General features: G+C 35.8%; 1 protein-coding gene across 14 annotated transcripts in view; it reads right to left on the bottom strand.

The window, feature by feature from the left end:
- Nucleotides 1-16,111, bottom strand: part of KDM6A (lysine demethylase 6A) — a 200,495-nt gene that overhangs the window by 10,781 nt on the left and 173,603 nt on the right. For all 14 annotated transcript variants that reach the window (XM_058535698.1, XM_058535699.1, XM_058535700.1 and 11 more), the window contains 3 exons: nt 13,982-14,096; nt 10,710-10,897; nt 9,761-9,902 (listed from right to left, as the gene is read on the bottom strand). In XM_058535698.1, the coding sequence (XP_058391681.1) occupies nt 9,761-9,902; nt 10,710-10,897; nt 13,982-14,096 (445 nt within the window). The remainder of the gene's footprint in view (nt 1-9,760; nt 9,903-10,709; nt 10,898-13,981; nt 14,097-16,111) is intronic.

The raw sequence follows: 16,111 nt of genomic DNA, 5'->3' as shown, positions 1-16,111 counted from the left end.
GAAAACAGAAATATAAAAACAGTGTTTTATAAGATGATCAAAAGAATGACAAAATGATATGACAAGAAATTAAGTTTGTGGGGAGTAGTTTTCCATGGACTTGGTACTGTTGAAATTTTAGAAAATTTATTTTCAACTACTAGCTTCTGTGTTATTAGTATTTTTAGAACATTTAATTATCTGACAGATTACAGGGAGGCAGACAAGAGAATGTGTATTCTGAAAATTAACTCTCTACTTCTCAACGTACTATCCAATATGCTGCTCCTAAATCTAAGACTTCCTAATATTGAACTTTTCAGAGGAAAATGGGTTCTTGGGCATTCTGTTTTTGATATTCTAAAATGTACTGAACTACTTATTACCATGGTGATTTAAGTAGAACTAACAAAGTAGTTGGGTGAAGAAACCCGAGTTTCCAAAGTATCAGAAACATACTATCATTACATTAACTTGCTAATAGTCCAACATGATTGTGACAATTTATATCACATTTGTTGGAGTTGGCCTTATCCACCACTGAGATTAAACCATTCAACTGCATCTAAAAGCATTTCTCTATTTATTCTGAAAGCCCATTAACTACGGGGAAATATAATCAGAACCAATAGTCTCCAGAGCTCACTCGCTGCACTATCATTTGATTCCTTCAAGGGTCCTGTTAAAAGGAATACTTCAATGCTAAAACAATGAATATAGAAGTCTTATGAAAGTGAAGTGAAAAAGAGCCTTAGCACTATACAGGGAGAAAATGTAGGCTGCTTTCAAAGCAATGTATCTCAAATATCTGAAAATGGGAATCATGAATTTGCAAAGAATGAGGGTTTCTCTTAGCTCTTGATCAACTAGTTTAAAATTAAAACCAAAGGGTAAAAACTGTATACTATGATGAAGATGGATAAAAAGGAGCAATAACCTCCCCACCCTCAATTTTAAGTTTTAAAGTGCCTATTTAGTAAAACTTCATTCACTTAGGACTCACTAATGAAAATATCTATGACATAGTTTATACTCAAGTGGGACAGGGGTTTACTACAGGTAAACATCATCAATAGTTCTTCTCAAAAATGTATAACCCAAATAAAATTATGAGAAAACAAATTTAGAGTGTGGAACTCTTATATGACACAAAGGGCTGCCCTCTTCAAAATAAGAATCATAGAAAAAGACTCTCATGGATTTAAAAGACACTAAAGGCACAATGACTACATACTGAATTCAATGTGAACCTTAATTCAATCTAGATTGGGGGTGGTGGGGTAGAGAGAGGTTAAGAGTTAAAAAAAGATGTTTTTTGGCAGTTGGGGAAATATAAATGTAGACTGAATACTGGCTGATTACTATTGAATTTCACATTTCTTACATATGGTAAATGGTATCGTGGTTACGTGAGAATAACCTTATTCTTAAGAGATGCAGGTTAAAGTATTTGGGGGTGACATGTCATACTGTCTGCAAATTACTTTTCATATGGCTCAGCCAAAAAAGTGTGTGCACATGTGTTTGTATATAGAGACTGTTAAGGAAATGTGGCAAAAACTTACGTCTCCAGATGAGGTTATACACGTATTCGTTGTACTATTATTTCAACTTTGTGGACTTAAAAAATTTCAAAATAAAAAGTTGGAGGAAAAAGTATAAACAAGTTTCGGGCGAGGGGGGGCACACAGCAATGTGTTATATGCAAATTTTATACATTTTAAAGGAGAATAAGATATACTAACAAGGAAAAACTGTCATAGATCAATGAATTAAAGGAAGAGATCAGTAGTCTTTTTTTTGTGTGTGAGGAAGATCAGCCCTGAGCTAACATCCGATGCCAATCCTCCTCTTTTTGCTGAGGAAGATCGGCCCCGAGCTAACATCCGTGCCCATCTTCCTCAACTTTATATGGGACGCCGCCACAGCAAGGCTTGACAAGCGGTGCGTCGGTGCGCACCCGGGATTCGAACCTGTGAATCCCGGGCCGCCGCAGTGGAGTGCGTGCACCTAACCGCTACACTACCAGGCCAGCCCCAAGATCAGTAGTCTTTTATTTTTTATTTTTTTAATTTTTTGTTTATTGCAGTAACATTGGTTTATGACATTGTAAAAATTTCAGGTGTACATCATTGTACTTCTATTTCTGCATAGATTACATCATGTTCACCACCAAAATACTAATTACAACCCATCACCACACACATGTACCGAATTATCCCTTTCACCCTCCTCCCTCCCCCCTTCCCCTCTGGTAACCGCCAATCCAATCTCTGTCCCTATGTGTTTGTTTATTGTTGTTATTATCTACTACTTAATGAAGGAAATCATACGGTATTTGACCTTCTACCGTAAGATCAGTAGTCTTAATCACGGTCTTCCTTAATTCATTTCTTTGTGTGGGCACTGCTCTACTTTAAAAACAGCTAATGGGTGTCAGAAAACTCAACAGCTAATAGCTTAGCAAGGATGACCTATCAGCCAGCTGAGAGCTACAAATGTGTATCTCAGACTCCTTTCGTAAGCAACAGAACCATATAGCCATCTGGCTACTTAATAGAGATTCCCACTTAAACACCACAGGAGGAATTCAAGTTCTACATGTTTAAAGTTAGCCAACCTGGTAATTATCACTCCCTTCACCTAACCCATTTCCGCTTTTCTTCCTTTACTCCCAGTTTCATCAACAAGCAGAAATGTCCCAGTGCACAGGCCAAGCCAAAGCCCCAGCAACAGATTCCCCTCTCACCTCTGCCACCCCAATCAATCATCAAGTGTAGTCTATTTTACCCTCTAACCTTTGTCTCTCCTCTTGTCTGAACTGTAGCAACTACCTTCTAATCTTTGCCTCTAAATCCTCTGCCCTCCATTTAATGCTTCTTCTTGCTGCCAAGTGATCTAACATGCAAATTTAATCATTATTAAAAAGATTAAAAATTCTAAAGGCTTCACATTAGCAGCTGTTGCCAATGTGAAGTCTACTTGAAATTTTTAGCAACAAAGTTTAAATCTACACTCTTCAGCTAACATAAATGAACAACCAAGAGACATTTAAAATTTTGGTCTAAAAAAGGAGAAACTAAATTTGCTTGCAATATATGGGGTATGTGGGAAAAAGTTTATGTTCATTTAAACAGTTAAAGGAAACTAAAAGAGAAAGTTATTCACCAAGCTTCCACTAAAATTTTCCTAAGGAGTTAGGCTATGAAACCTTTCAAGTCAAGTTCACTGAATTATGAAATGAAAGAAGTAACCAAGATAATGTATATTCTTTTGACTCATGCTGATGCAGGAGGTATTTGGAAGAATGTGAAGTAGAGTATGAAGATTACTGTATTTTAGTAAAATAGCTAGGATGTAGAAATTGAAAGAGACAAAATGACTTAACTCAGATAAAGGACTTTATAGAACGGCAGGGCTCTAAAAGACCCAACTTGAAAGTGCAAAAAATTAAAAAAAACCACAAGAGTGTTGTTTAAATAACTACAGGTAATTCATTCTCAAAATGATAATGAGGGATTAGTAGATGACAATGAGATAACACCATTTCCCATTATTAAATCACTCAGTGCAAATACAAGTTCATACTCTCTTATTATAATCCCACAAATTTTTCATAAACTCATTTGGTGTTGAAACTTGACCTGGGGCTTTTTACAGCTTTCACTTAAGCTCATCAGAGTGACTATTTCTATGTTTTACTGCAGAAATACTAAGGTGTTTGATCCCAGGATACTGCCACAGACCTGCTGGGAGGGTAAAATATATTATAAATGCACTCTATTACCTTTCTAAATCCAAAGAGTTCTGAATACCAAAACACATTTGGCCTAAGGGGTTTAGGATAGGGGACTACGGAGCTGTGAAGCCTTTCCTGAATGTTCCCCTCAGAAGTATCTTCTTCTGTGCTCCTCTACTGTTTCTGTTTGTTTGTTTTACCAATATTTCCATCATTAGAGCAAAGATCATGTATTTTAATGTTTTGACTATATTTCCCCATTTATTTTAAGCAGCTGAGAAGTGATCAAATCCTTCTGTCACCTAGCACAATAGCTGAGCACCAACTCAGTTCACGACAAATACTAAACAAATACGAAAGAATCAAAAGAACTGGGTAGAGTGGAGTTAGTGAGTGGATAAGAAGGCACAAGGTAAATTGTGGGCAGAGTTAGCACTCAACTATGAAAACCTAAAAATCACACATTGTAGATTCACAGTAAATTTAAGAACTAAAAACAATAAGTCAGGGAGAAAGTTAAGGAAGAGGACTATCTTTGTATATCTTCTCCATTCCACTTCTTATGTCTAGCAATATTTTTTTCTTTTAAAACAGCCTATAATTCATGCCGTCAATGTATACTGAATTAATACTTTACCAAAAGATAATTCAGAGGAGGAGAAAAAAGGCGAGAGGTGCAAAAACTGCAGTTCATATTAAAGATGGTTTAAATACCAAATAGAGTGGCAAAAATAAATAGAAAATTCAAGCACACATCTAAAGGCAGCAGTAGGAGAAATGGCTGACAAGGTAAGTGGGGGTCAGATTTGAGGTACAAATGGGGATTTTAAAGAAAGCTTACATGTGTGCCTTCATATGTTTAGAATAGTTGGTAGCTGGTGACCTCAGCAAGAGAAGCAACTGGGGCATATTGAACGTGGAAAGCCAAACTGCTATGGATGGTGGAGTGAACAGGAGGAGATCAAGGGAATGACTCAAAGCAGAAGGTAGGAATGGCAAGGGAGAACTATTTCTTAAGAATTGGTACAGCTCACAAGCCAGAACAAACTAACGTCACTTTCTTTGTTGGCAAGATACTAGATTTGAGGACCAAAGCAATGACGTTGTTATAACAATTTTACAGCAAAACTCAGCTTGTGGAAAAAGACCCACTTCTCTATTTCTGTAACAATACATTCTCCATGCTCTCTTCTGACCTTTATCTAGTTTGCTACTTGCTTTTCTTAAACAGAAGTATTCCTCCAAGTTCTGTCCCCAATTCCTCCCTTCCTCTTCCTCTCAAGGTAATCACCAACTGCCAGGAAAAACACTCCCTACTCAGTCAGCTCTGACTTTGATTGCTCTCTGGAGTTCTGCATTTCCTACAGCTTCTGCTAAATAACTCTATCAAAACTATTTTACTGGCTCCTCAAACTTGCCACAGCCCCAAAATGAAGTCCCGAGCCATAGATACATACAAGTGCTTTTACATAAGACAGATAGATATGGGCTTAAATCCTGGCTCTAACCAACTGGGTGACCTTGGGATGCTGAGAGGTATAACTGAGATACAGATTGGGAAGCACTTTGCTCAGTGCTTGGCTAAGTATGAAGCTCAACTTATTACCTAGCATTATTACTACACCATCTAGAACCTAGACTTGAAAACCCAAAGTTATCTTTGATTCACTCCTTTCTCTTAGCATCCAGAAGCTTATTCTATTTATTTAACTGCCAGAAAGATCTTTATGAAACTCAAATTAGATCATATTAGTTAAAAACCCACCAAAAGCTCTCCAACAGAATAGACGTAAGTTTGGCACACAATGCATGATCTGCCACTAAGAACTTTTACAACTACATCTACTCTACTACCCATCACACACAGTGTGCTCAAGCCAGAATGTATCACCAACTGTTTCAACATACATATAGCTGAGTTATATCATATATACATTTAAGCTCATGTAAATAACAGTACAGAAGGAAGTCAGGAGGGAGGGCAAAGGAGGTAGGTATTGGGGAGAGAATGAGAGCAGGAGGAAGAGAAGATAACTTGGAGTGAGTGTGTATTTGCTGTTCCTCTAGGCAGTCAGAGTTCCTCCAAGCCTCTCACGGTGTAAGCAGCTTACCATGCTGGGTATGATTTTAGCAGTTAGTACAACAAGACCTCTCCACATAAGCCAACTATTTTGACTGGTGTTCAACTGAAGAAAAGGGATTTACTCCCTCAATGGAGGAAAATGTGACTGTGCTCAACTGAAGGAGACATGGTATGTATGTATACGATAGTTCCCCCTTTCAGTTACCGGTGGTCAACCACGGTGCAGAAGCAGATGATCCTCCATCGTCAGAAGGTCAATAGTAGCCTAACGCTATGTCACAATGCCTACATCATTCACCTCACTTGATCTCATCACGTAGGCATTGTATCGTCTCAAATCATCACAAGAAGAAGGGTGAGTACAGGACAATAAGATATTTTGAGAGAGTGATCACATTCACATAACTTTCATTAGAGTATACTGTTATAATTGTTCTATTTTATTATTAGGTATTGTTGTTAAACTCTTACTTGTGCCTAATTTATAAATTAAACTTTATCATAGGCATGTATGTATACAAAAAAACAATATATATAAGGCTTGGTACTATCTGCGGTTTCAGGCATCCACTGGGGGGGTCTCTGAACGTATTCCCCGTGAATAAGGTGGAACACTACTGTACTATTATTTTATGGATGAACTGAGTAGTATCTTTCTGATGGTGCGAAAGACTGGTCTAAGCTGGCATTAGATACTATTCCTCTCTCCTCTCCCTGTCTCCACATCTTCACCCTTCACACAAAATATCTGCCTCCCAGAATAAAGACTTCTCTGACTCTGTAGGGCTGGAAAGGATTCAATGGATCTGTCACTGTATTTCTTTCAATCTATTTATTTATATGCACTAACTTTTACTTCAAGACAGGACCTATACCCGATACATACGCACGTACACACACACACCACCCCCTCTCAGTGCCCAGCCCAGAGCCTTGTATATCATCAGCAAATATTCATTAAATGAAAGAAAGGGAGCAATGTTGGCTGGTGAAAAGTACATTTTTAGCAATAGCTGAATGACTGTATTTTAAAAAGGAAGTTTATAAAGCAAGGCCTAGGCGCCTGGATTTATGGTTAACATTTTCAATTGGCATGATGACAAAAAGAGCTTGCTAATCACATCTCATGACAACTCAAGCTGGGAGCGGAATTCTTAATATAATAAGGAATATAATCAAGATTCAAACGATTGGACACTTGTAGTGCAGAGTAAAAATGGAGTAAGGTAAGAATTTAATTACATTTAGGTTAAAAAAATACATAAGGAAAGTATGAGAAACAACAGTATCACCAGTAATTTTAAGCGGAAAAATGTCCAAATTGCGTGTATCCAATTTCAAAACAAGACAGCTTTATAAGAAAGATAATGCAAGTGTCAACGCTCAACATTTCAAATATTAAGAGGAATGATAATAAACTGGAAGGAGTCTAGAAAGATGACAAGGATGATGGGGGAAAGGGGGGGATAGAAAAGATGATAGAGATGAGAGATGTTTAAATTAATGAAGACCAGGAAGAAGAACAGAATACAACAATCTTTCCTTGATTCCTTTTTCCCTCTTACCCCACCACCTAATCTACAAGCTTTAGCTCCACCACAGTCCCTAGTTTGATCCCTCTCTCCATCCCCATGGGTAAATGGCTGTCCAATTGCAATTGCCTCCTAACTGCCCTCCCTCCCCCCCACTTCTAACCTTGCCCCTTGAAACGGACTGTCTACAAAGTAACCAGATTCATTTTCTTAAAAGTTTAAATCAGAACCTATCCCTTTCCTGCTTAAAATCCTCTAATGGTAACCTCTAACACCCAGAATTAACATATAAACTTCTTACCATGTCCTAAAAGTCCATGTCCAACCTGGTTCCCGCTCACTTCATGGAGCTTATTGCTACCCCTTTCTTTCTCTCATTCTGCTAGTCACACTGGCCTTTCTGTCCTATAAACATGCCAAAGTTGTTCCCAATTCAGCCTTCGCTTGTTCCCTGGGCCTGAAATGTTCTACCCCTAGAACATTTCACGGTTGACTCCATCTCATCATTCAGGTCTAAGCACAAAACTCATCTTCTCAGACATCTTCCCTGAGATTTTAGAAAAAGCAGTACTCCTACCTCCCCCTCCCCCAAATATTATCTATTTTATCTTATTCATATTATTATCAGTAATTTATTTATCCGTTTGGAGATCTCTCTGTCTTGTTCCATTAGAATTTAAGTCCTCTGAGGACAGGAATTTTAACTTAGCACTGCTATGTCTACCATCAGTGCCTAGAACAGTGTTTAGCATTGAGTTGGCTCTCAAACACTTGTTGAATGGGATTTACTCTACATAAATCTCAAATATATTTAGGGAATTGGGACCAAATGACCGGTAGATTTTAGGCCAATTTGTAAAGAACTTTCAAGAATTATAGTGAGGTAATGAGAATGTTCAAGAAGTGGCTGGATGACCACAAACTATGGATGTTATAGAAGGGATTACTGTATTAAGTAGTTTTGACTAAATGACCTTTAAAATCCTTTCCAATTATAAAATCCTAATCTATCCAAAATGTAATGAGTCACTTTCAGTCTATATATAGCTGTTAGAGAAAAGGTTTCTATACTGTACCAGCCCTTTACCTTCTGGTGATCTGAATTAGGCTCTAGTTTATGCCTATTTTCAACTTACTACACATCTTCAGTGACTTTAGATAATTTTTTTCCCCAAAAGTAACCCTGAACTTGCTATTCAGAGCAAAGTACCATTCTGAGATATAATAGGAAAAATGGATAGACAATCCCTCACACCTCACTACCAATTATATTTACAGAGTATGGTACCTAAGATCCAACTTTTTAAAGGATTTGTACGTTCGTTTTTGTTACCTTTTGTCTCCCCCTATGACTTCTGCCCAGGACTAGATAAAACAGTGCAACTGATAAAGGACTGCATCATAAGATAATCCATAGGGCATGTTACCTCGGCCACACAATTTTTGTTTGAATAAAATTTTGGACTTAGGTTTGAAGTCATTTTAATAAGCCAAGATTACTTTCAAAAGACAGTATTTTTGAAAACAACACATGCTGACCAAATTAATACAGCTATGGGAGAAATACTTACTGTAAGTACTATTTTAACAAAGATGAAGACAAACTTATTTTATCAGTGAGTATAAAGCAGTGCATTCCAAAATGAGTTTTTGAGGAGATCAATTCTTCAAAAGATACTGGTCAAACAAATAAGTTTGGGAAATACAATATATTATAACACTTCTCCCCCATTCACAAAACACACTAACACTTAATAGTCTCTAAAACATTGTGCAAAAAATAAAAGACTTGTTGAACTTTATCTAAAATCATCATTTCCCATATTTCTTTGACCAAAATTCCCCACCTTTTGGGGGTAGGGGTAGTAGTGGTAGAAAACATAGTTTAGGGAAACACTGCTATATAGCACTGTGACAATAAATGAGAAGCTTAGAATATATATATGTAGTCAAGTAACTTGTATTAGGTGTTTAAAGCAGCTAAGAAAAGGGACAACTATAAGATGGATGATGTAATTAAAATAATCAAAAAATTAATGTTTTAGCCAAATTCCTATATTAAATGCTAATTTCTCTGTACCAGCAATTATTCTGTGATGCCATTCTTTCCCTCAATACTAAGGGTAGTCTTTCAATATTAAAACTAAAGTTCTAGGAATCACGTGGTTCAGAGGGTAGTGGGGAAGCACAGGCTTGTGAACCTACTGGTTTAGAATCATTTGTGCCTTCATTCCTCTTTGTACCATAGTGTACTGACTATTTGGAAGGGAAAAATACTTCTAAAATGTTGATTCTTGTATTACATTTTGCTAGATTTCTGGACCATTTTGTTTTAATGTCAACATGATTCTATAAGGGGAAAAAAGTATTGAATAGTTAACACTCCCCAGAAAGAGAGGGACTACAGCAGTTTTAGAAAGCACTTACTTAATCATTTCAAAAAGCTTTGGATCTGAGACCTTGATATTTCGTGCCATATTCCAGGAAAGATGAACCATGGGTACTATTGACTTCACACTTTGCAATTTGTTCCATTCGTACCGTTCCACTGCCAATTTATACTGGCAGGCTAGGAAAAAAAAAACAGTTATAAAGCAACCCAAAGTACCAAAAGATATGAAGATAACCATTATCACCTTCTCAGGCGATATCATCAACACCAATTCTGAAAGCCTCAAAACATTACAAAAATAATTTTTATGTTTTTTGATAATTATGGTAACAATAATAGTAGTGATCATGTAAAGAGTGCTTACTATAAACTATATGCCAGGCATTGTGCTGAGCTATTTTTATACATTATCTCATTTAATCTTTACCATCACCTTATTAATTTTATTATTCTCATTATACAGATGAAGAAATTAAGGCCCAGAGAGGTTATATAACTTGCCCAAAGTTGCAAGAGCCAGGTCCTGGTCCTAATCCAGCTCTTTCTCGCTCCAAAGGCCATATTCTTAATCTTAAGTATCTACCACCTGAAGGTAGGCATAATTCAAACAGATTTTGACATAATAGGGCTGTTCGTATGACATACCAGATAAAAGAAAAATTTGAAAGAAGGAATAACCACTCTACTCTGCTTTCTCCCATAAAGGGTTTCTTTTATAAAACAAAACTAGGCACTCTAAAAATTATTAAAAGTATACCTTCCTTGTACATAAAGACATAAATTTGTTATCTGCTGAGATCTATGGTCTTAGATTTCTATTTAATTTGAATTTGATTTCCTGTACTACAAATTAAAATTTTATTTATGAAGACACTCTTCTTGCAATTTTTAGTTAGTTTTATTCCAAGAAAACAAGAACAGATCTATCAGATACAATCCTTTATAAATTAAACTTTTTTTTTTTTAGCATATTCTTGAAAATACCTGTAAGTGGACCAACATTCCAAGCAATGTTGTTGCACCAGCCAATAGCCTGAACCCAATGAACAGTGCCTGCATTTATCCAGACCAAATCTCCAGGTCGCTGAATAAACCTATACACTGGAACATTTGCTTCATAAAGATCTTCAAGGTTGGGCCACCAAGAACCCATTAGGAAATTCAAATTATTTCTGAAATAAGAAAAAAAATGCAAACGGATCAAGTACTTTAATAAGCTTCTTATACGACTTGAAAACAATGTGAAAAGTTTTTAAAATATGTTCATTCATTGCACTGAAACTTAATTGCTTGTACAATAACAACTGCTGTATGTAAAGTGAGTGAAATTAATTAGAGTTAAGGATTGGATAACTTATCCAAAGATCAGTATTACTACCTTAAGTTGATTTTTCAAAGATCCAAATGAAATCCAAAGCTACTCTTAAAGTAACACTTATATTAACTTTTCATTTCATTTCACTAAAGGCTATTTTGATTGAACCCTTCTCCCTGGAGAACCTAGAAATCTTTAAAAGGTAGAGTTGACATCAAGTCATTTAAATCCATAAACAGGAACACTATGACAGATGTAAGTACCAGGAACTTCAATTTCTGAGGGAAAGTAGAAAACAGAAATGGTCTCTACTGCTGTTCTGAATCCTAAGCAGGAAAGGGGGACAGAGTGTCAGTCTCTGCAGTTTTGATGACTGGTTGATTAAAACTATACAGTTGAAAAAAACTTGATCAAAAATGAACAAACATACAGATGTACAAATAACCATCATCATCATCACCATCACCACCACCAATATACTTTGGAATATTCTACAGATCATATTACTAAGCTTTTACTTTAAAATCCAGTTTCTTCTTACTCCGTCATGATATGATACGAAGTATTTCTTAAACTACATACCAACTTTTCCTACAAAAGAGTTTTATAAAATTCAAATAACTACTTTAGATTTCACATTTTGGGGAAAGAAGAACTTGTAGACTGGAAATGTTCCTTTCCGGAAGATCTAAGAAATAGCCTTCACTTTATTTCTGCGTCTTGTGCTCAAGGATACGATAAGGCGTACCTTGAAATTATTTTCGTTAGTTTAAATTTAATTTCTTGTCATGATCAAGGGTTGGCAAACTATGGCCCATGGGCCAAATCTAGCCCACTGCCTATTTCTGTAAAAGAAATTTTTATTATAACATAGCCATGCTCATTCATTATTATATATGACTCCTTATGCACTTCAATGACACAGTTGTGACAGAGACCAGATGATCTGCAAAGCCTAAAATATTTATTATCCGGCCCTTTATGGAAAAAGCTTGCCAACCTCTGATCTAGATGGAATCTTAGTCTTATTTTTTTCCTCAAAAAAATGCAAGGCTGCTCTTCGAAGTCTAGAACAGACTGCCAATAATAGCCTAATTGCAAGAGGATAAGGATTGGCTTACTATTTGTGATAAGGCTAATTAGATATAGTCCAGAAAACTTGCCTATAAAGCAAAATATGGTTATACAAACACAAATCCTAGCCCTACATCACCCATGTGTTGCCATCATAAAATTGGAGAAACTTTCTATCCAAAAGCAAGCAAGCAGTCAAGTAAGCAAGACCACGAAATAATCAAAAAGTGAAAAAAAAAAATCAAACTTACAAAAAAGCAAGCATTCTTTTTAGCATACAAATGAATGGTTATTTCAAGACAGATATTAAAGTTATAACACAAACTACAGACATGGTCAATATCAGCTAATATCAAAAGTAACAATCCTAATGTGAAACAAAATTACACTGAAGTGGTGAGGTAGCAAGTGCTATTTCTGCAACTTAGTTAAATTTACCTAACCCTTCCTACTAACTTAATATTTTTATTATCCCTAAGTTCAAGCTTTTCAGACATCATCTGCCTATTCTAATTATCTTTGTTTCCAAGTTACCTCTCCATTTAGATAGGAAAGGAAACTGAATCCTAAAAATAGCCAATCCCTACTCAGAAATATTGAACAAGAATCACTGTCCTGTAGCTGCAATAATATACTACTAGCTCAAAGTTTAAGAAATAAAAATCTTTCTGTAGCACAATGGAGATTTCCTACATGACACTGTTCTTTCTCTGCTACTCCCAGACTGCTGGCCTATAAAAGTAAGTACAGATTAAAGTAGATCAGGTTATTTCATCAGAGCATTTGAAACTTTAAAATTCCACATCTTTGGCTTTTTTACATTGAAGGAAACCTGTATGTTAAATAGCAAAGACAATAAAAGTTGACCATCTTTTGCTTCTATATAAGGAAATTTTGGATTAATATGTTTTTGTTTTTTTTTTTGCAACTGTATTTACACTTCTTACTATAGCAAAGATTCTTTAACCCAAAATAAAAAATTATAAGCTAGTATGTGGAACATATGTATAATTAGTTTCCAAAGTCTCTCATACGTAAATGTTTTTGGTAGTTTTTTCCCTTTATCTTATCGGAGTGGGGGAATAATACTGAATGTATCTATAATTTATGTTTTCAACCATAATAACTTTCCAATGTTATTACTAACTGAAAATATCAGGTGCTTACATAATGGAGAACTTTTTTAAAAAAAGAAAGAGAGTAAGTTTCCATTTAGACAAATAATTAAATTTAAATCAATGAAAACAATTCTAAGGTACCCTTTAACACAAAACAAAAAAATAAATGAAGGCTATTTCTAGGATCTTAAGGAAAGGAACACTTCTACTACATGCGTTCTTTCAATTATAGGAAACAAAATCTGAAGCAGTTGATTAAATTTTATAAAATTCCTTTACAGGAAGAGTTGCCAATGTAGTTTTAAAAAGAATTTATATCATTATGATATGACCAAGAGTAATATGTTCAAGCCTGAGTTATTAACAACCTACAAAGGTGCTCACTTATAGAATTCCTTCCACTTCTAAAACCATTTATAGTAAAACAATTTTTCTTGGAATGCAGATCTTTCACATGAACAAGTATTTATGCATCAACTGTTTAATTAACCTAATAAAAAACTCGGGCTTTCTATCCTCTAAATTCAAGACTGTTACTATTGCTTGGAATGATTTCAAGGCATCTTTCTTAAAGTATTCCCAATAACATAAAATAATAGGTTTGGAATCAAATCATTTTAAATGAATTTTCTGCCGAATGGTAAGTGAAAACTGGTTATATGCATTAAGATATCCAGTTTAGCAACTGTCCTTTACAATTACTGTTTTTGAATAATCATGTTTAAAGAAAATTTAGTTTCAAAACCTACTTTTCACAGAAGTCATTCAGAACACCCCAGTAACCTTCAGGAACAACAAACCATTCACAGTCACCGGGACCAATATTTATGTTAACTGAACAGAAGTTGTTATTTTCTTGATGACCTAAAATGTGAAAAGAAAAAAAACAATCAACATACTATAAATTCTAAAGAAAAATGTGTCTTTAGAAATGAAACCTTAGAAACGTTCAACAGAGAATGCTTTAGTAGTAATAAGTTGTTTATCATTATAGCCATTTCTATGTTAAGTCTAGTTTTAGAGTCAAGTTTGGTCAGCTCCTAACTTATTCAGTAAGAGCTTCTGTGGAAGGCAGTCAAAATTATGGTTAAAAGCTTAGGTTCTGCAGCCAAGTTCCTTGGCTTAGTCATTATGTGAACCTAAGCAAGTTGCTAAACCTTTGTGAATCAGTTACCTTATATATAAGATTAGATAATGATGATTCCAATAAATCACTGGTTGTTTTGAGGATCAATGAAATAATGACCACTTTGAACAGTGCCTAATACATGGTAAGTAATAAATATTAGCTATTATTGACATCATTACCATTTCCTCCTTGTGAACTAATCCCCATTTCTCACAAGTAGTATTAGGACATCAATAAACAGGCAAGAAGTCTAGTTTTCAAAACGTAGCTGCAGAAGAAACGATGAAATCCAGCCATTTGTGACAACATGGATGGACATTGAGGGTATTATGCAAAGTGAAATAAGTCAGAGGGAGAAGGTCAAATACCGTATAATCTCACTCATTAAGTAGTAGATAATAACAACAAACAAACACATAGAGACAGAGACTGGATTGGTGGTTACCAGAGAGGAAGGGGGGAGGGAGGAGGGTGAAAGGGATAATTAGGCACATGGGCATGGTGATAGACTGTAATTAGTATTTGGGTAGTGAACATGAGAACATGATGTAATCCATGCAGAAACAGAAGTATAATGATGTACACCTGAAATTTATACAATGTTATAAACCAGTGTTACCACAATAAACCAAAAAATAAATAAATAAATCATCATAAAAAGAAAAAAAAAATGTAGCTGCGGGAGTGGTGTCCCCAAAAATGGCAGAGCAGGGAACTCTCCAGAAACACCAAAAAATAAAATCCAGTAAAAACTGTCAGAAGCAACCTTATAAGAACTCTGGGCGACAGTCAATGGTTTACAGCAACCAAGTGAATGCTTAACCAGAAGAAAGGTGACTTAAAACACAGTAGATTTTTATGTCACTTTAACTTACCATATCCCCACCCCCATCACTGGTGTGGCAGTGAACTTAAAAACAGTGGTCTGTGTTCCTAGTATGAGTGTCCCTGGTTCTGGAGAGAGCAGAATGGATCTTGTTCCCAAAGAATTATTTTTCTGCCTTGACCTAACTGGAGTTTCCCCAAAAATAAAGGGTTTCTCTTTGTTTCATGCACCTCAGAACTTTCAGGACAAACAGTTTGGTGGAGGAGGTTCCCCAAAAACATTGAAAGACAAATAAACAAGGTGACAGATACTAGCTACCAGGGGCAAAAAAAAAAAAAAAAAAACCCAGTTGGGGCAAACAATAGACATACATGCCAAAGGCCTGGGAGGAAAAGCTGGGTAATGAGATTTTGGGAGAATAACGGCTTTGAAAAGTTCCTGTGAATACTGGAGAATTTAGAAAGCCACGTACATATTCAAGGCAGGACGCATGTTCAGAAAAACATAAGAAGACCATAAACTTTAACCTCTTGCTGATCTTCAGGCTTGGCGCAAGCAAGGAGATAAAGGCTAAAGTAGAATTGTAAGCAGCATGGCTAAGTGCAGGAGGAGTGACTCAACACAGAGGCAATCTGCAAAGATCTGGAGAATTCTTTTCTCTATTCTTTCTATTCTTTTTTTCCCCTTTTCTTTCTTTTTCTGGCACCAGGCATTTAAGGAAATCTCTGTCAGGTCACTGGCTAACTGCTCAGACAGTGGAAAGGAGACTTCAGTGCTTACACATGACATGGAACACAGCGTTTGTGAAAAAGTCACTAAACAAATAGACAACTATAGCCTACAAGCAACAACAACAAACCCTGGAGAGGGAGGAGAATCTGACTTCTGTAATTGCCATATTATAATATTCAAAATGTCAAAACA

The sequence above is a fragment of the Diceros bicornis genome, chromosome X (genome assembly GCF_020826845.1).
Source record: "Diceros bicornis minor isolate mBicDic1 chromosome X, mDicBic1.mat.cur, whole genome shotgun sequence".
In the NCBI taxonomy this organism is placed as follows: Eukaryota; Metazoa; Chordata; class Mammalia; order Perissodactyla; family Rhinocerotidae; genus Diceros; species Diceros bicornis.
The sequence above is the reverse complement of the archived record's forward strand: the minus strand, read 5'-3'. Positions and strand labels throughout refer to the sequence as shown.